Consider the following 21,508-nt stretch of genomic DNA (forward strand, 5'->3'; position numbering starts at 1 on the left):
GAAGACTCATGTTAAAAAGGAACTACCAGCCTTCATATGTTCTCATGTTCTGAGCAAGAAACTTAAAAGTTAGCTTTTTTACATGGCACATATTGCACTTTTACTTTCTTCTCCAACACTTTGATTTTGCATTATTTAAACCAAATTTAACATGTTTCATTATATATTTGAGGCTAAATTGATTTGATTGATGTATTATATTAAGTTAAAATAAGCGTTCATTCAGTATTGTTGTAATTGTCATTATTACAAATACATTTAAAAAATAATATATTTATAAAAAAATCATAAAATCGGTCGACCTCTAGTCTGCAGTTGTGAGGCCAGTTGGATGTAATGGCAAATTCTCTAAAACCATGTGTCTTTCAAATTTAAGTCTGTCACAAATGATAAAGTACATTTGGCCAACTCAGTCGATGAGGTTAATTTAGTTGAGGAGCCAGCATCGGATCCAGACAATTTAAGTCGACCCTGACTAAATGTGTTCCCTGAAATTATGAATAAAAATTTTATTAGGTGCATATACATTTAGCACGGTTCAAGACGCAGTACACATTCTTCCATGGACCACTACATAATGTCCCAGTGGATCAATAACTGTTTTCGTTCTTATTGATCAACGCAGCTACTGCCAGTGTCGTTGTGTTAAATGAAGAGGCAAAGACCTGTCCCACCCATTCGTGCTAAAGTTTTATGGTCTGCCTGTTCGATGTTTTTCTTGTATAAAAACGCAAACATGGGTCTTGATCTTTTTCAGGTACATAAGCACTCATTTTCGTTTAACAGGTCCATTCAGTCCATTAACTTTCGATGATGTACGATTTACCATCTTAGCCATATTGTTCACTCAGGACATTAATGAAAATGTCAGGAATATGTCCATGCTCTGGTGACAACAAATAGCTTGTTTACATGGATAGTGGGAGCTTACATCACTGGTGTCTCCTTAGCAAGTAATTCTCTGTCCACCATGGACGATTCTCATCGTTGCAGGTTGAAGCAGTGCAAAGGGGATATTCTTGGAGGTACGTTCTTTTTTCACCTAATATAATTACTTCCTACATTTGACCATCCTGGGACTCACTTCTGGAAAGAATCCGTTGTGTAGGATCACTCCCATCTCCTTGAAATGTTGGGCCGCGGTGCTGAAAACTCTCTCGTCCTGGTACACTATTTAGTTGAAGTCGGAAGTTTAAAATCACTTAGGTTGGAGTCATTAAAACTAGTATTTCAACCACTCCACAAATGTCTTGTTAAACTATTGTTTTGGCAAGTCGGTTAGGACATCTACTTTGTGCATGATACACGTCATTTTTCCAACAATTGTTTACAGATTTCACTTATTTCACTTATAATTCACTGTATCACAATTCCAGTGGGCCAGAAGTTTACAGACACTAAGTTGACTGTGCCTTTAAACAGCTTGGAAAATCCCAGAAAATGACCTCATGGCTTTAGAAGCTTCTGATTGACTCAAATGATGTCAATAAGCCTATTGGAGGTATACCTGTGGATGTATTTCAAGGACTACCTTCAAACTCAGTGCCTCTTTGCTTGACATCATGGGAAAAATCTAAAGAAATCAGCCAAGACCTCAGAAATTGTAGACCTCCACAAGTCTGGTTCATTCTTGGGAGCAATTTCCAAACACCTGAAGGTACCACATTCATCGGTACAAACAATAGTACGCAAGTATAAACACCATGGGACCACGCAGCCGTCATAACACGCAGGAAGGAGAAGCGTTGTGTCTCCTAGAGATAAAGGTACTTTGGTGCGAAAAGTGCAAATCAATCCCAGAACAACAGCAAAGGACCTTGCGAAGATGCTGGAGGAAACGGGTACAAAATGATCTATATCTACCGTGAAACAAGTCCCATATCGACATAACTTGAAAGCCCGCTCAGCAAGGAAGAAGCCACTGCTCCAAAACCACCATAAAAAAGCCAGACTACGGTTTGCAACTGCACATGGGGACAAAGATCATGCTTTTTGGAGAAATGTCCTGTGGTCTGATGAAAAAAAAAATAGAACTGTTAACTGCCATAATGACCGTTGTTATGTTTGGAGGAAAAAGGGGGAGGCTTGCAAGCCGAAGAACACCATCCCAACCGTGAAGCAGGGAGGGGGGAGCATCATGTTGTGGGGGTGCTTTGCTGCAGGAGGGACTGGTGCATTTCATTTGTGTGGATATAGTGAAGCAACATCTCAAGACATCGGTCAGGAAGTTAAAGTTTGGTCACAAATGAGTCTTCCAAATGGACAATGACCCCAAGCATACTTCCAAAGTTATGGCAAAAGAGCTTAAGGACAACAAAGTCAAGGAATTTGAGTGGCCATCGCAAAGCTCTGACCTCAATCCTATAGAAAAGTTGTGGACAGAACTGAAAAAGCGTGTGCAAGCAAGGAGGCCTACAAACCTGACTCAGTTACACCAGCTGTCAGGAGGAATGGGCCAATATTCACTCAACTTACTGTGGGAAGCTTGTGGAAGGCTACCCGAAACATTTGACCGAAGTTAAACAATTTTAAGGCAATGCTACCAAATACTAATTGTATGTATGTAAACTTCTGACCCACTAGGAATCTGATGAAATAAATAAAAGCTGAAATAAATCACTCTCTACTATTATTCTGATATTTCACTATCTTAAAATAAAGTGGTGATCCTAAAAGACCTAAGACAGGGAATTTTTACGAGGATTAAATGTCAGGAATTGTGAAAAACAGAGTAAATGTATTTGGCTAAAGTGTAGGTAAACTTTCGACTTCAACTGTATATACACAAAAGTATGTGGACACCCCTTCAAATTACTAGATTCTGCTATTTCAGCCACACCCGTTGCTGACACGTATATAAAATCGAGCACACAGCCATGCAATCTCCATAGACAAACACTAATTGTTTGTGTGTTATTTGTTTAAGCAGACGTCTATTGTTGTGACTTAGATGAAGCTCGGATCAAAATTCATGTTCAATTTATGCAGAAATCCAGGTAATTCCAAGGTCCACTGTATGTTAGACAGATATTATAGATACTGTACACCGTCAGCACTTACTGTATGTCCCAGGCCAGCCATACAGTGGAGAAATGTCCCCAGCCCAGCTTCCTGATCACATGGTATCTTCCATTGAACAGGTCTCCTATCTTCACATGGTGGTAACCTCCTGCAATAGTAACATATGGTAGTTGGTGTGTGTGACTGTGTATGGACGTGTTTAACTTTAACCAGAAGTCCCCACAAGAATAGTAAGCAAACATTTCACCAACTGGGAACACTGACCTGTTCATCGGACGTGCTACCTTGTCCCAGACCTGCTGTTTTCGACTCTCTCGCTTTCGCACCTGCTGTCTCTAACTGAATGATTGGCTATGAAAAGCCAACTGACTTTTACTCCGGAGGTGCTGACCTGTTGCACCCTCTACAACCACTGTGATTATTCTTATTTGACCCTGCTGGTCACCTACAAATGTTTGAACATCTTGTCCATGTACTGTTATAATCTCCAGCCGGCACAGCCAGAAGAGGACTGGCCACCCCTCAGAGCCTGGTTCCTCTCTAGGTTTCTTCCTCGGTTCCTGCCTTTGTAGGGAGTTTTTCCTCGCCACCATGCTGTTACATCTGCATTGCTTGCTGTTTGGGGTTTTAGGCTGGGTTTTTCTAAAGTAATTTGTGACATCGGCTGATGTAAAAAGGGCTTCATAAATCAATTTGATTGATAGATTATTAGTCACCACGAGGTCAAATGCTACTTTTAGGGGGTTAAGGTTAGAATTAGGTTAGGTTATGGTTCGGTTTTTGGGTTAAGGTTAGGTTAGGTTAAGAGTACAGGTTAGGGAAAAATTGGATTTTGAATGGGACTGAATTGTGTTTCCCCCCAAGCTCTGTACAAGAGTGTGTGTGTGGGTACACAGTGTATCATACCTCTACAGTAGTCGTTGGGATCCTCCTGCTCCTCGTCATCAGAGCCCAGTATCTCCTCATCCTGGTCTGGGATAGGAGAGTCATTCTGCTTGGACGCACCTCCCCGCGGCGCAGGGTCTGGTCTGGAGAGAGAGAGAGAGAGAGAGAGAGAGAGAGGGTAGGGTTATTGTAAATGAGCCTTTTCCGTTAACTTGGGATTGAGGCGTATAGCTGCTGGATCTACACAACCGATGTCATGGGACGTGGTTTCATTTTGACATTCTACTTTTAAAGTCGGAAAACGTGACATACTTTAATATATATGTCCCTTTGGTGCTCCCTGAAGCTGGGAGGTCAGGCCTCTAAATAGTACCCCATCGACAGCTGTGATGCCTTTGTACATTCAATCAAATCGGCCTAAATGGCAATAGGCCAAAGTGATAGAGGAATCTGTGTATGCATCCCAAATGGCACCCACGGCACCCATTTATAGTAAACATCTTTTGACCAGGGCTCATATACAGTAACAGTCTAAAGTTTGGACACACCTACACATTCCAGGGTTTTTCTTAAATGTTTTGCTATTTTCTACATGGATTCACACATGGATTCATGAAGTAACCAAAAAAGTGATAAACAAATCAAAATATTTTATATTTGAGATTCTTCAAAGCCACCCTTTGCCTTGATGACAGCTTTGCACAATTTATTTTCTTCTTAATGCATTTGAGCCAATCAGTTGTGTTGTGACAAGGTAGGGTTGGTATACAGAAGATAGCCCTATTTGGTAAAAGACCAAGTCCATATTATGGCAAGAACTGCTCAAATAAGCAAAGAGAAACAACAGTCCATCATTACTTTAAGACATGAAGGTCAGTCAATTTCAAGAACTTTGAAAGTTTCTTCAAGTGCAGTCGCAAAAACCATCAAGCGCTATGATGAAACTGGCTCTCATGAGGACCGCCACAGGAAAGGAAGACCCAGAGTTACCTCTGCTGCAGAAGATAAGTTCATTAGTTACCAGCCTCAGAAATTGCAGCCCAAATAAATGTCTGACGGTTCACGTAACAGACATCTCAACATCAACTGTTCAGAGGAGACTGAGTGAATCAGGCCTTTGTGGTTGAATTGCTGCAAAGAAACCACTGCTAAAGGACACCAATAATAAGAAGAGACTTGCTTCGGCCAAGAAACACGAGCAATGGACATTAGACAGGTGAAAATCTGTCCTTTGGTCTAATGAGTCCAAATTTTAGATTTTTGGTTCCAGACGCTGTGTCTTTGTGAGACGCAGAGTAGATGAACGGATGATCTCCACATGTGTGGTTCCCACCATGAAGCATGGAGGTGGTGGTGTGCTAGTGCTTCGCTGGTGAAACTGTCTGTAATTTATTTACAACTCAAGGCACACTTAACCAGCATGGTTACCACAGTATTCTGCAGCGACACATCACCTATCGAGTTTGAGCTTATTGGGACTATCATTTGTTTTTCAACAGGACATTGACCCAACACACCTCCAGGCTGTGTAAGGGCTATTTGACCAGGAAGGAGAGTGCTGCATCAGATGACCTGGCCTCCACAACCCAATTGAAACGGTTTGGTATGAGTTGGACCGCAGAGTAAAGGAAAAGCATCCAACAAGTGCTCAGCATATGTAGGAACTCCTTCAAGACTGTTGGAAAAGCCTTCCAGGTGAATATGGTTGAGAGAATGCAAGAGTGTGCAAAGCTGTCATCAAGGCAAAGAGTCACTAGTTTGAAGAATCTAAAATATATTTCATTGTTTAACACTTTTTTGGTTACAACACTATTACTACACTACTAGAAAATGTAAAAAAAAGAAAATAAAAACCCTTTAATGAGTAGGTGTGTCCAAACTTTAGACTGGTTTTCTATGTTTGGTGTTGTCGATGTTTGATGCTGTGAAACTTGGGGAATTGCTCTCAGATGATCAAGTCCTGTCATGATAACTTAGTTGGTACAGGCGAGCACTTCAGGAGTGGAGCTCAAATGATTGCTCTCGGTCTCATGGAAATAGTTGGTTTTTAGCTGTATATAGTAAACTAAACTAGTTGTTTTGTCTTGTTCCTACCGAGTTTATTCATATGTTAACGACCCAAGCAAAAACAGTTGTGTGTAGCGGTAAATTTGGGCTGCGCTCAAGAAGCGTCAACTTCAGCTGTCACTTTCACTAGTTAGCCATACAGACAAGACCAGTTTTAATGTCACATGGACAAGTACAGTGAAATGCCTTTCTTGCAAACTCAAAACCCAACAATGAAATAATCAATAACAATGTATTACAAAAAACAAAGCGAGAAATAAGAATAAGGAAAATTAAATGCATAATAAAGTAAGTAAGCATACTCTATACAGGAACTGCGGTGGTCATAGCGGGCATTCTTGTACTTATTCCTGTCTGTCTTCGGCCGTAGCACGAGGGTTGTCTACGATAGTTCTGTGTGTGGGAGCCCTCCTCTTCAGTTTAGCGCCAACCTCTGTGTTAATCCAGAGCTTTTGATTGGGGAAACAGTGAACCCACACTGTGGGTACCACATCGCCAATGCATTTTCTAATGAAGCCGGTGACGGAAGTGGTTAGCTCGTCAATGTTATCGGCGGAGTCTCTAAACATATTCTAATCAGCGCTAGCAAAGCAGTCCTGTAATTTCTCAACATAGAAAATTGCGGGTACTTGCTGTTTCAAATTCTGCTTGTAAACAGGAAGCATGAGTACATAGTCTTGATCTGATTTGCCAAATGGCGGACGAGGGAAGGTCTTGTATGCATGCTTGAGGGTAGAATAGCAGTGGTCTAGGACTTTGTCGCACTTAGTGGCGTTGGAGACGTGTTGATTGAAGTTGGGCATCATGTGTCTATAATCGCGTGCAGCCTCCGCGTGTAGGGTTTCCTGCTTGTTTATAGCCTTGTACAATTTGTTAAGCGCCAGCTTGCTATTTCTATTGTCCTGGGGTGAAAAGTATACAGCAGTCACAATACAGTTGAAAACTCCCTCGGGAGATAGAAGGGTAGGCATTTGACCATCAGGTATTGCATGACAGAATAATAGAATTAGCACACCAGTTGGTGTAGATGAAGAGGCAACCCCCCCCCCCTAATTTCCCTGACTCCATTGTACTCTCCACCCATCTAGTTGGATAGCCGTGGGGGGTATCTTGTCCGAGAGCCATGTTTCTGAAAAGCAAAGAATATTGCAGTTGGTAGCAAATCCTGGATCGGAGGTCATTCATCGTATTATCAAGTGACTGTACATTAGCCAGTAGACTGGAGGGAAGAGGTGGCCAGTTTTCCCTTCGCATTAATCTCATTATCCCCATCGCTTGCCTCTGTAACGCCGGCATTTCCGCTTGGGCAGCCCAAAAATTTGGTCAGAATTGGTCAGAATTAGAGCCCAGGGGAGATGAGTCGAAGTAGAAGCCGGAATTGGGGTAAGTAACTGCCGATCTGATGTTCAAAAGTAACAATAACGGATATATTGTGAAAATATAGTTAAAATAAACAAAATAGCAATGTTGGGTCGGAGCTTGCAAAACTGTGGCCATCCAGTATGGCGTCATCTTGGACTTCTAACCACTGAAATCAAGGCTAGAGTAATTTGTGTTTATCTGTTTGGCATAAGTTAGGGTTTGTCATGTTTGCTATGTGCAGAAATTCATAGGCTATACATTGCCTCGTTTTCACATTATTTTACAGCTTAGCTGTGTAAGGTAGATGCCCGTGCAGTGGAGCTCATAGCCACCATGGTTCTACACCTGCATTGCTTGCTGTTTGGGGTTTTAGGCTGGGTTTCTGTACAGCACTTTGAGATATCAGCTGATGTAAGAAGGGCTTTATAAATACATTTGATTTGATGAGTTGGATATTTGTTTACATTATAACATAGTTTACATAATTAACACATTAACATTTGTTTACATAATTAACATAAGTCTTCAGACCCTTTAATCAGTCCTTTGTTGAAGCTACTTTGGCAGCGACTAAAGCCTAGACTCTTCTTCGGTATGATGCTATAAGCTTGGCACACCTGTATTTGGGGAGATTCTCCCATTCTTCTCTGCAGATCCTCTCTAGCTCTGTCAGGTTGGATAGGGAGCAACGCTGCACAGCAGACGTGACGCTTGGCATTCAGGCAATCTTGCAGAGAATCTTGTTTCTCATGGTCTGAGTCCTTTAAGTGCCTTTTAGCAAACTCCAAGCGGGCTGTCATGTGTCTTTTACTGGGGAGTGGCTTCTGTCTGGCCACTCTAGTATAAAGGTCTGATTGGTGGAGTGCTACAGAGATGGGAGAACCTTCCGGAAGGACAACCATCTCCACAGAAGAACTCTGGAGCTCTGTCAGAGTGACCATCGAGTTCTTGGTCACCTCCCTGACCAATGCCCTTCCCCCTTGATTGCGCAGTTTGGCTGGGCCGCCAGCTCTAGGAAAAGTCTTGGTGGTTCCAAACTTATTCCATTTAAGAATGATGGAGGCCATTGTGTTCTTGGGGACCTTCAATGCTGCAGACATTTTTTGGTACACTTCCCCAGATCTGTGCCTCGAATCCTTTCTTGGAGCTCTATGAACAATTCCTTCAAGCTCATGGCTTGGTTTTTGCTCTGGTGTGGACCTTACATAGACAGCTGTGTGCTTTTCCAAATCACGTCCAAATCAATTGAATTGACCACAGGTGGACTCAAAGTCGTACAAAACATCAAGGATGATCAATGGGAACAAGATACACCTTAACTCAATTCTCATAGCACAGGGTCTGAATACTTAAAACCTGTTGCGTGTAGGGGGCAGTATTTGATGTTTGGATGAAAAACGTACCGAAATGAAACTGCCTATTTCTCAGGCCCAGAATCTAGAATATCAGATCAGATTAGGATAGAAAACACTCTAAAGTTTCTGAAACTGTCAAAATATTGTCTGTGAGTATAACAGAACTGATATTACAGGCGAAAACCTGTTCCTTTGCCTGCCTTCGCTCCATTTAAAGGGATATCAACCAGATTCCGTTTCCTATGGCTTCCCCATGGTGTGAACAGTCTTTAGACATAGTTTCAGGCTTTTATTTTGAAAAATGAGCAAGAAAGATCAAATTGCGTCATTGTATGGCTGGGTGCCAGCAGCGTTTTGCATGCGCAACAGTTTGGAGCAGACATTTTCTCTCTCCCGCCTATTGAAGAAGCTCTGGTTGAAATATTATCGATTATATATTGTAAAAACAACCTGAGGATTGATTATAAAAAACGTTTGACATGTTTCTACGAACTTTACGGATACTATTTGGAATTTGTCTGCCTGGTCGTGACCGCTCGATCCTGTGGATTTCTGAACATAACGCGCCAACCAAATGGAGGTATTTTGGATATAAAAATAATCTTTATGGAACAAAAGGAACATTTATTATGTAACTGGGAGTCTCGTGAGTGCAAACATCCAAAGATCATCAAAGGTAAGCAATTCATTTTATTGCTTTTCTGTCTTTCGTGACCAATCTACTTGGCTGCTAGCTGTTTGTAATGTTTTGTCTACTGAGAGAGATGTCCTTACATAAACGCTTGGTATGCTTTCGCCGAAAAGCTTTTTTGAAATCTGACTAGCCAGGTGGATTAACAACAAGCTAAACTGTGTTTTGCTATATTGCACTTGTGATTTCATGAAAATTAAATATTTTTAGTAATTTAATTTGAATTTGTTGATGAAAATTATCCCACTAAAGGGATGGGTGCGTCAAGAAGTTAAGGGCTTGTAAGCAAGCATTTTGTTGGCGCATGTGACAAATAAAATGTGATTTGATTTATTTTAGTTTAAACCCATTTTCTCTGTCATTATGGAGTATTGTGTGTAGATTGATGTGGGGAAAAATGTATTAAATCCCATTTTAGAATAAGGCTGTAACGTAACAAATGATGAAAAAGTCAATTGGTCTGAATACTTTCCGAATGCACTGTACCTAGACGTATCGAATCGTCTTGGAAGGGAACGAACCCTAATGATTTCCCCACTACACGTGCAAACCTGCCCAGAAGAATATAGCATGACTCTGACCTGATTGTGCCACCAGCTGAATTTACTATATATGGTTACAAGTTCAATACGATTTGGCTTGACTGAATAGTTAAATGTGAGAAGTTCTCTGGTTAGAGTCTGTAGACTGGGCAAAAATCGTGTAGTGTACTTCCGCCTTCAGACGCATGGGACCTCAGCCCATATAACTATATTTCATTCTATATCTAAGCCACAGCCTCAGCGGGTGTGCAAGTTCTCCAGTCAGCTTGAGAGGCTGATGTTCGCCATGGGGTAATCAGTGGGTGAAAACAGAGCAGCACATCTCAATTTAATTTTTTATTTTTTTTACTAAGACACTGTCTGGTGTTTTTCTGTTCAACACTGGAAGTCTACTGAGGAAAACTCAGTGAGGAAAATGAGTATTGACTTGCTCTCTCCCCATTTCCTTCTTCGAGCGTGCGCGCGCACACACACACAGACACACACAGAGACCTCAAACCCACCTCTACCACCAACTAACCAACTCCTGTCAGCTGACAAACTCAATGTCAGCTGACTGGGATCAAGTATAGCAACACTATTCTGAACCTCAGGGACAACTACAAATTCACCCGTCCTTGATAACCATCTCATAGCGTTTTGAAAAGGAGGTGAAGTGAAGATTGATACAAGGAATCAAGGAAAGATTAATAGCGAAAGAGCCAAGTACCTCATCCATGACAGCTGTAGGCTACATGGATCCATCATCCTACACAACAAAACACACACCAGGAATAAACAAGCAACATTCTCACAGTCACTGTCAATTAAAATCCACCTTACAAGGTTTGCATTTATTTAGCCACTCCCTCATTTAAACCAAATGTCGCCGCAGTCACTTCCCTGTCTCACCGTCTGACATTCTCCCAACTGTTAATGCGGAGAGCTTTATATCCACTGCAAATCATTCCAAAGATGCACATCTCCTCCTACTAACGTTATAGCATTGTTGCGTTAGGCATTTTGAAAATGAAAATGTTCCGATGATGATGATCCGTTCCTTTTAGTGGTAGTTGTGTGATAACTACACAGATTTTAATTTTGTAAAAATGAAAAATAAAATAAAAAAATATTTGGTTCGGGATCGTCTCAACGTTAACGATCCCCATGTCGTTTAAAAGTTCACAACCCTAGTTGGGAGAGAGGGGTGGAGAATGAGATGGAGCGAGAGAGGGTGCCAGACAATTATGAACAGGAAGGACGTGTAGACGATGTCACCAACATTATCCCGTCTCCATTGATGAGCAACCGTCACAGCTGCTGTTGCATTCATTCCTGACACACATGCACCACACTCGCGAAAACACACGGCTCGACATTAATTGTCCTCTTGTCCAAGACAAGTAAAAATATATATATATATATATATATATAAAATCAGACAAGAATATAGATTTAAACTGTCTGAATGGACAATAAATATATATATAAAATGTAATCACAATATCAATGACTTCGATCAGAAGAGGCCAACATTGGCACAATATTAAAATATATTTTTCATGTACATAAATAAAAATGTCAAATTATAGGTGATATGCATATTGGCTACAGCTTCATGTCCAAACCGATGCTGACATGAGGCAGGAACCAGAAAATGTAGCCAGACTTTAACCCATTACAGTCAAAGCCCTGTCAAAGCCGAGGGAGGAGTTTCTACTAAGCTATATGGAATTGTTTTAAGAAGGTCATACCAAGGATCCTTTAGCTATTTGATTTGGAATTCCCCTTGAAGTATCAAATATATATATATAAATATAAAATGTATCTTATTTGATGAAAAATTGTATTTGGCCTTACTGCTTTTAGCCCATACAAACACATTGAATAACAGATTCACTACATGGTACAACAGATAGTTGTCGTCCCCGTCCCCCCCAAAAAAGGAACTTTGTTCTGAAGTGTCTGTCCTATATCTGAGAGATAAGAAAGATACAGGAAACTTACCCTATATGACCAAAAGTATGTGGACACCTGCTCGTCAAACATTCCAAAAACATGGGCATTAATACGGGGTAGGTCCCCCTTTGCTGCTATAACAGCATCCACTCTTCTGGGAAGGCCTTCCACTAGATGTTGGAACATTGGAAGCAAGTCCCTACAGCATTCAACCACAAGAGCATTAGTGAAGTCGGGCAATGGTGTTGGGCGATTAGGCCTGGCTCGCCGTCAGCGTTTCAATGAATCCCAAAGGTGTTCGATGGGGTTGAGGTCAGGGCTCTGTGCAGGCCGGTCAAGTTCTACCACACCGATCTCGACAAACCATTTCTGTATGGACCTCGCTTTGTGCACAGGGGCATTGTCATGCTGAAACAGGAAAGGGCCTTCCCCAAACAGTTGCACAAAGTTAAAAACACATGATAATCTAGAACATCATTGTATGCTTTAGCATTAAGATTTCCCTTCACAGGAGTTAAGGGGCCTAACCCAAAACGGTAGTGTTTACCTGGAATCCACCAAACCCAGATTTGTCCATCTGACCGCTATATGGTGAAGCGTAATTCATCACCCCAGAGAAGGTGTTTCCACTGCTCCAGAGATCAAGGGCAGCGAGCTTTACACCACTCCGGCCGATGCTTGACATAGTGCATGGTGATCTTAGGCTTGTGTGGGCCAGCTTGGTCAAGGAAACCCAATTCATGAAGTTCCAGATGAACAGTTCTTGTGCTGACGTTGCGTCCAGAGGCAGTGTGAATGTTGCAGAGGACAGATTATTTTTACGCCCTACACGCTTCAGCGGTCACCTTTCTGCGAGCTCTTCTGTATGGCCATTCTACTGCCAATGTTTGTCTATGGAGATTGCATGGTGGTGTGTTCGACTTCATACACCAGTCAGCAACGGTGTAGCTGAAATAGCCAAATCCACTCATTTGAAGGGTTGTCCACATACACAAAAGTATTTAACCCCTTATTTGTGTCACTAAACAGTCTCCATATATACTTCCTAGAGCAAAACAACAGACATAAATGTGTTAGTGAGAATTGCCTTTCCATAGAGGGGTCAAAAATGTTTGTAGGCCAAATCGTTTGGACGCTAGACGATTTTGGTCTTATGGTCTGACAAACACTGCTCTAACTCCTTTACCTTTCGCCACAGATGCAGAAGTGCAATATTTTTATGGGGATTGCTTTATTATGCCAATTCTATTAATTTGTCTTTATAAAAGTACTTGGTTGTATGCAAAGAAGCTAATAGGCAGAGTGTAGCCTACATTTTCGCAGATTCTCTATAGTAAAAAAAATAGTAATGCATTATATTTTGTAAAGTGGTTCCTTGCGTCATACAATGATGTAAAATGGTGTTAGACCATTTTATATTTCTTTGACAAGTAAATCAAATCTGTCCTACCTGTCCAAAGGACACGTGGCTAAAAAAGTAAATGTCACGCCCTGACACACACGCAAACACACACTTCCTTTCTCTATTAACCCGCTTCTCCTTCATTCACTACTTCGCTAATCTAACCCTAATCTGACCAGGGTCAAACATCAGAAAAGACTCACAGACCTCCCTGACCACTGTTGAATTCTCAGTTAGGCTATAGCACCAGACGGACAGGCAGAAAGACCAGTGTTTTCGGTCAGACTTATCCCTAAAATCACTCAAGTGTCTTTTCTGCTTCCTCAATCCTCAAAACCACTGCAGAGGACAAAGTCCAGCTGTTACAGCTCTCTCACACACACATACACACACGCAGGCGCACATATCATGGGTACTTCAAGGACATGCAAGTGCAGAGATCCTGACACACACACGCGCACGCACCTCCTCTCCCCCTGCTCTTACCTGCAGGATGCTCGGATGCCCATGGAGGGAGGTGTAGAGAGGATGGGTGCAGGCAGGACCGGAGATCCTCACTCCATACACCACAATACGACAGGATGAGGAGATGAGTGAAGAGGAGATGGGATCAGCGTGGAGATGAACAGAGTTCAGAAAACAGAGGGGAAAAGTACAAAGCGAGGAAGAGAGCGGGAGAGGAAGAGAGCAGTGCAGAGAAGGAGAGGAGGATAAGAATGAAGAGGAAAAATCTGTGAGCCCCAGTCTCGCTGCAGGCTCAGGCAAAGGAGCTAGACACTGCTGTTACTGCCCCCCCTCTCTCCCCCGCTCATTCCCTCTCGCCCTCTCGCTGACCGAGAACTCTCCTTGGCTGTCGTCAGCGCCTGGCCCAACCTCCTCCCCTCTCTGCTCAGCTATGATTGGCTGACTCAGCCCAGCACTGCATTGCAGGTGATGAATGCTTACACCTCCTCCACCTCAGACCAAAACAACCTCCCCCTCTCATTTAGTCTTTCTTCTCGTTCCCTCCCGATGCTTCCTTCTCTCATTATCATTACAACGCACCACAATCTGCATCTGTACCATCTCTCACCCTATTCACTCTTTGTGTTCACTACTGTTAGCAATGCTGCACAGCGTGGTCGTCTGTCTCTGTGTCCATCTCCCTCTCTTTATGTAAAGTGGCAGAGAGTTTATTCATAAATTACTCAGTCCATTAATCTACATTACCGTGTTCCTCTCAATGTTTCCCCACTTATTACTGTTACTATGGAGCCAGGGGTACATCTGCACACACTGAACACTGTCCTGTCACCTCAAAACATGTACAGCATAGTCTCCAAGAATCTAGGCTTAACAAAGATGATATTTGACCGTAATACATTTGCTTTTATTTTTTTTATTTTACTCAGATGGCTGTTAGCAATGACTTGAGCAACAGACAGAGTAATGTAAATCCATATTCAACTGGCCACGGTCTTTACACCCCAGAGTATTATTGAAGTATTGTGGTGGCAGCATAATGTTATGTGTACGCCTGTCACCGGAAGGGACTGGGGAGTTTGTCACACCGTAGTCTTTGGAAAAGCTAACCCTGGGATTCAGGGGAACAATTACACAAAATAGTAATGCCAAAGACACATCAGAATGACTGTCCAAGAGGTGCTGAGTGTTCCTGAATGGTCCAGTCTCAGTACTAACTTAAATCTGCTTGAAAATCAGAGACACGGTTTGAATACTGCTGTCCATCCATGATTCCCAACCAAATCTACTGAGCTTGAACAATTTTGCTAAAAACAAGGGATATGTTGCCCTAAGAGTTGTGCAAGGTTGGCAGAATCTTAAAATTATTCACAGCTGTTATGGCTGTCCTTTAGAGAAACTTAAATAGGCGAGGCCTATGTGTTGCAGTATGCCTTTGTAGAATAACCCAAAACATATCCTTGCCTATCTAGGCCTTTTTTAATATAATGTTTCATGGAAATATTTTCATGAATATTTCCCTATGCAATATTTTCACCAATATTTCTTTATGTAATGCATCTTTTACAAATGTTTATGCACGGTTTATCAAACGTTGGTGCTTGCCTTTACTGCAGATTTTTACTAATCAAATCTACAAATGAAATGTATCAAATGTAATACGCTTTTTTTTGTAAGAGAAATGAAATACAAAATATATCCTTTTTATATTTTTACGAATATATATTTGTGGGCGGTCTAATTATTTTATTATGAAAAGGCTGGAAATGGTATATAATCTCCCCTCAGAGTCAAATCAGACACAGTTTACAATGTGTGTAGTTCACAATGGAAAGCCGAACCAAACTAATGGACGGACTGACAGCACAGTAGAATTTAGATGAGCTGGAATCTGATTGCATTTTTAGCTTGATATCGACGTTGATACACTCCACATTAGTGATGGAGAGCGCTAAAGCAACACTCATGGTGGACAGATGTCAAATAAATAAGTGTTTGCATCCTCAGCACCTCATGCATCCCACTGTTGCCATCGGCTGTGACCATAAAAAGAAACCGGAGACGGTGACAGACCACAATTGCACAAAGGTATGAAGCTGTGTGCGGACTGTGGACCCGAAGCATAAAGAATCGATTGATTGCGCAAAGGAATAAGGGCACAACACACTGTCAAATACAATCAACAAATGACTCTTTTCATATATTGTCATGGATATAACGAGCCTTCCGAAAGCACTTTTTCCACATTTTTTTTTTGTGTGTGTGAATTTTACACCTTTTTCTCCCCAATTTTGTGGTATCCAATTGTTTTAATAGCTACTATCTTGTCTCATCGCTACAACTCCCGTACGGGCTCGGGATAGACGAAGGTTGAAAGTTATGCGTCCTCCGATACACAACCCAAGCCCTCACTAACCTGGGCGACGCTAGGCCAATTGTGCTTCGCCCCACGGACCTCCCGGTCGCGGCCGGTTACGACAGAGCCTGGGTGCAAACCCAGTCTCTGATGGCACAGCTGGCGCTGCAGTACAGTGCCCTTAACCACTGCGCCACCCGGGAGCCCCCCCCCTTTCCACATTTTGTTGTGCTACAGCCGGAATTTAAAATGGATTAAATTGAGATTGTGTCACTGACCTACACACATTACCCCTTAATGTCAAAGTGGAATTGTTTTTAGAAATGTATACAAATTAATAAAAACATGCAAAAATAAGTCAACCTTTTTCTTATGGCAAGCCTAAATAAGTCCTGAAGTTAATAAAGTCTGCTTAACATTCATAATAAATTGCACGGACTCACTGTATGCAAGTGTTTAGCATCATTTTTGAATAACTACCCCATCTCTGTACCCCACACATACAATAATGATCTGTGAGGTCCCTCAGTCGAGCAGTGAATTTCAAGCAGAGAGTTCTTCAAATGGTTCGCAAAGAAGGGCACCTATTAGTAGATGTTTTTTTTCTTTTTTTCTTAAGTAACCGTTGACTGTCCCTTTGAGCATGGTGCAGTTAATAATTACACTTTGGATGGTGTATCACAAAGCCCAGTCACCACAAAGATACAGGCGCCCTTCCTAACTCAGTTGCCGGAGAGGAAGGAAAACGCTCAGGGATTTCACCAATGGTGATTTTAAAACAGTTAAGGAGTTTAATGTCTGTGATAGGAGATGACTGATGATGGATCAACATTGTATTTACTCCACAATACTAACGTAAATGACAGAGTGAAAGAAAGCCTGTACAGAATAAACATATTCCAAAACGTGCATCCTCTTTGCAACAAGGTACTAAAGTATACTGCAAACTTTTGTCATGAATACAAAATGTTATGTTTGGAGCAAATCCAACACATCACGGAGTACCACTTCATATTTTGAAGCATGGTGGTGGCTGCATCATGTTATGGGTATTCTTGTCATCGGCAAGGACTAGGTTTTTTTAAATGATTTTTTAAATAAACAGAACAGAGCTAAGCACAGGCAAAATCCTAGAGTAAAACTTGGTTCAGTCTGCTTTCCAACAGATACTGGGTGTTAGCTTAGCTACCTGACTGCCATTCCAAGTTAAACCACCAGAAATATGCTAACATTCCACCAACCTTGCACATAATGCAACAATTTGTCAGGTCAACAAACGTGACGTCTAGATCTCCCTGTGCGGTGTACACTGCGTAAAATTGCCTGTTTTTGTGTGTCTACATGTACAGTGCCTTGCGAAAGTATTCGCCCCCCTTGAACTTTGCGACCTTTTGCCACATTTCAGGCTTCAAACATAAAGATATAAAACTGTATTTTTTTGTGAAGAATCAACAACAAGTGGGACACAATCATGAAGTGGAACGACATTTATTGGATATTTCAAACTTTTTTAACAAATCAAAAACTGAAAATTGGGCGTGCAAAATGATTCTGCCCCTTTACTTTCAGTGCAGCAAACTCTCTCCAGAAGTTCAGTGAGGATCTCTGAATGATCCAATGTTGACCTAAATGACTAATGATGATAAATACAATCCACCTGTGTATAATCAAGTCTCCGTATAAATGCACCTGCACTGTGATAGTCTCAGAGGTCCGTTAAAAGCGCAGAGAGCATCATGAAGAACAAGGAACACACCAGGCAGGTCCGAGATACTGTTGTGAAGAAGTTTAAAGCCGGGTTTGGATACAAAAAGATTTCCCAAGCTTTAAACATCCCAAGGAGCACTGTGCAAGCGATAATATTGAAATGGAAGGAGTATCAGACCACTGCAAATCTACCAAGACCTGGCCGTCCCTCTAAACTTTCAGCTCATACAAGGAGAAGACTGATCAGAGATGCAGCCAAGAGGCCCATGATCACTCTGGATGAACTGCAGAGATCTACAGCTGAGGTGGGAGACTCTATCCATAGGACAACAATCAGTCGTATATTGCACAAATCTGGCCTTTATGGAAGAGTGGCAAGAAGAAAGCCATTTCTTAAAGATATCCATAAAAAGTGTCGTTTAAAGTTTGCCACAAGCCACCTGGGAAACACACCAAACATGTGGAAGAAGGTGCTCTGGTCAGATGAAACCAAAATTGAACTTTTTGGCAACAATGCAAAACGTTATGTTTGGCATAAAAGCAACACAGCTCATCACCCTGAACACACCATACCCACTGTCAAACATGGTGGTGGCAGCTTCATGGTTTGGGCCTGCTTTTCTTCAGCAGGGACAGGGAAGATGGTTAAAATTGATGGGAAGATGGATGGAGCCAAATACAGGACCATTCTGGAAGAAAACCTGATGGAGTCTGCAAAAGACCTGAGACTGGGACGGAGATTTGTCTTCCAACAAGACAATGATCCAAAACATAAAGCAAAATCTACAATGGAATGGTTCAAAAATAAACATATCCAGGTGTTAGAATGGCCAAGTCAAAGTCCAGACATGAATCCAATCGAGAATCTGTGGAAAGAACTGAAAACTGCTGTTCACAAATGCTCTCCATCCAACCTCACTGAGCTCGAGCTGTTTTGCAAGGAGCAATGGGAAAAAATGTCAGTCTCTCGATGTGCAAAACTGATAGAGACATACCCCAAGCGACTTACAGCTGTAATCGCAGCAAAAGGTATTAACTTAAGGGGGCTGAATAATTTTGCACGGCCAATTTTTCAGTTTTTGATTTGTTAAAAAAAGTTTGAAATATCCAATAAATGTCGTTCCACTTCATGATTGTGTCCCACTTGTTGTTGATTCTTCACAAAAAAATACAGTTTTATATCTTTATGTTTGAAGCCTGAAATGTGGCAAAAGGTCGCAAAGTTCAAGGGGGCCGAATACTTTCGCAAGGCACTGTAAGTCAGAATGTCTTTAGTCTTTAATGATCAGTAAAAACTCTGTATTGAGAAGTAATGATAAAAACCACACATACACACACTGCCTCTGGAAGCAATGTCACCACAATAGCTGTTCATCGGGAGCTTCATGAAATGGGTTTACATGGCTGAGTAGCTGCACACAAGCCTAAGATCACCATGGGCAATGCCAAGTGTCAGCTGGAGTGGTGTGAATCACACTTCACCATCTGGCAGTACAACAGACAAATCTTGGTTTGTTGGATGCTAGGAGAACGCTACCTTCCCCAATTCAGTGCCAACTGTAAAGTTTGGTGGAGGAGGAATAATGGTCTGGGCCTGTTTTTCATGCTCCCTTAGCTCCACTGAAGGGACATCTTAATGTTACAGCATACACTGATATTCTAGATGATTCTGTGCTTCCACCTTTGTGGCAACAGTTTGGGGAAGGCCCTTTCCTGTTTCAGCATGACAATGCCCCCATGCACAAACCGAGGTCCATATAGAAATGGTTTGTCGAGATTGGTGTGGAAGAACTTGACTGGGCTGCACAGAGCCCTGACCTCAACCCACCGAACAACTTTGGAATGAACTGGAACGCCGACTGCGAGCCAGGCCTAATCGCCCAACATCAGTGCCCGACCTCACAAACGCTCGAGGCTGAATGGAAGCAAGTCCCCGCAGCAATGTTACAATATCTAGTGGAAAACCTTCACAGAAGAGTGGAGGCTGTTATAGCAGCAAAGGGGGGACCAACTACATATTAATGCCCATGATTTTGGAATGAGATGTTCGACGAGCAGGTGTCCACATACACTACATGACAAAAAGTATCTCTACCAGTATGCCTTATTTACATTGAAGAACCACTAAAATAGTTATTTAGGCAGCAGCTCTAGATGAGAGGATGACATGGAATGAAATGATAGTAATCAAACAAAATGTAATATGCACAACTGAAATATTTTACTTAAGTAATGTGAATAAATTATTGTTAATAAGTGATAAGCAGTAATGGGCAGTCACTACCATCATGGGACTTAATTGTCCCATGATTCATTGTTTTATTCTGTGTTACAGCATTCAACCCACATAATAACGCATAGTGCATTTAAAGATGCACTATGCAGAAATAGCTCTGCCATTTCCTGATTGCTAAAATTCAAATATTTCAGTTTGCTACAAAACCAGCAAGTATAGTGTAGAGAATCATTGTACTAGCTAAACCGCTGTGAAATATATTTCTGATCTACATGACCAAAAGTATTTCCACACTATGAAGTTGGAATAAGTGTGAAATTATGAAAATGATAATGCCCTTTTAGTGTAAGTTCTTTGAAAAGACAGCTTGAAATAACAGCCTGCTTTGATGGGATGGAGTTGTAGCATGCCTGGTGACATCACTAGGCAGTAAATTAGTTAATACACCAATAAGAGAGATCCAAACCTTTCTGCCAATAACAGCAAGTTTTCAGATTTCCCCTCCACACTCAGACAACTCCCATAGTCCCAGCAAACTTCTAGCTTGAGAAATGACTTTAAGCTAAAAAGCCATTTTTGTTTCTTTTCGACAACTTAAATTGAAAACAATCACAATATGGTACTTAATTGTAAAAACAGCTACATTGGACCTTTAACTTCAGGCAGGAAAAACATCAGAACGTGACTTGCCAGCTAGACTAAGAGGTGGCCTTTTCTTAATTTCCTACGTCTGCCTAGTCCACTCATTATCAGCTAGTTAGTCAGTGAGCGACAATCAGTCAGTCAGGGAGAGTGTCAATCAGTGAGGCAGTCGGTACAAAACAGTTCATTTACAACAGTAGTTCTGTAACCTATCTGCACACACACACATAAAGTCTGCAGTGCTCCTTCCCCACCCCCTACCGCCCCTTCTCCTCATGTCCTAACTAACTCAGTCTCACTGCTGGGGGGCTCTCTGCAGTCCAACACACACATACTCACTGCAGGAAGAAATGGGTTACATAAAGAGCAGGAGCAACGGCTATGCAGGCAGAGCGAGATCGAGGATGAAAATGTAGCAGAGAATTATAGTGCCTTAGAAAAGCACTACAGTAACATACAGTCCATTGCCCTGGATAATACAACTGGAAGTGACTGGCCTTCCCTTTCTAAATCTGTGGAACAATGGTTAGGATTGGCAGGAAAGGAATAAACTAGATCAGGGGTTCCCAACCTAGGGGCCGCGGCCCCCATAGTGGGTGCCAACATTTTGAGGACCTTGACTTGAGAGGTTAAAAACAAATATATCACACGCACACACACACACACACGATGCACCGATATTACATTTTTGGCCAATACCGATATCCATTATTTTCCTTGCAACAAAAAAACCCCGATACAGATATGAAAACATTTTTTGCAGCCTTTTAAGCATTCCAGTACAGTTAAATAGTTAACACACACACACACACACACGGACGCAGTGGTCCAAGGCACTGCAT

At 41.8% G+C, this 21,508-nt stretch overlaps 1 protein-coding gene across 2 annotated transcripts in view; it reads right to left on the reverse strand.

Moving 5' to 3' along the window:
• The window catches only part of LOC110527716 (SRSF protein kinase 1), a 53,804-nt gene that overhangs the window by 20,858 nt on the left and 11,438 nt on the right, over window positions 1-21,508 (reverse strand). Inside the window, exons 1-3 of one of the 2 annotated variants that reach the window (XM_021609173.3) lie at window positions 13,750-14,133; window positions 3,928-4,049; window positions 3,061-3,169 (exon numbers count right to left, since the gene is read on the reverse strand). In XM_021609173.3, the coding sequence (XP_021464848.3) occupies window positions 3,061-3,169; window positions 3,928-4,049; window positions 13,750-13,772 (254 nt within the window). In that variant the 5' untranslated portion in view covers window positions 13,773-14,133. Of the gene's footprint in view, window positions 1-3,060; window positions 3,170-3,927; window positions 4,050-13,749; window positions 14,134-21,508 lie in introns of those variants that run through there. The other variant, XM_021609171.3, reaches the window with a different exon arrangement.

Source organism: Oncorhynchus mykiss, chromosome 7 (assembly GCF_057628025.1).
Source record: "Oncorhynchus mykiss isolate SJ-2025 chromosome 7, ASM5762802v1, whole genome shotgun sequence".
NCBI classification, from domain to species: Eukaryota; Metazoa; Chordata; class Actinopteri; order Salmoniformes; family Salmonidae; genus Oncorhynchus; species Oncorhynchus mykiss.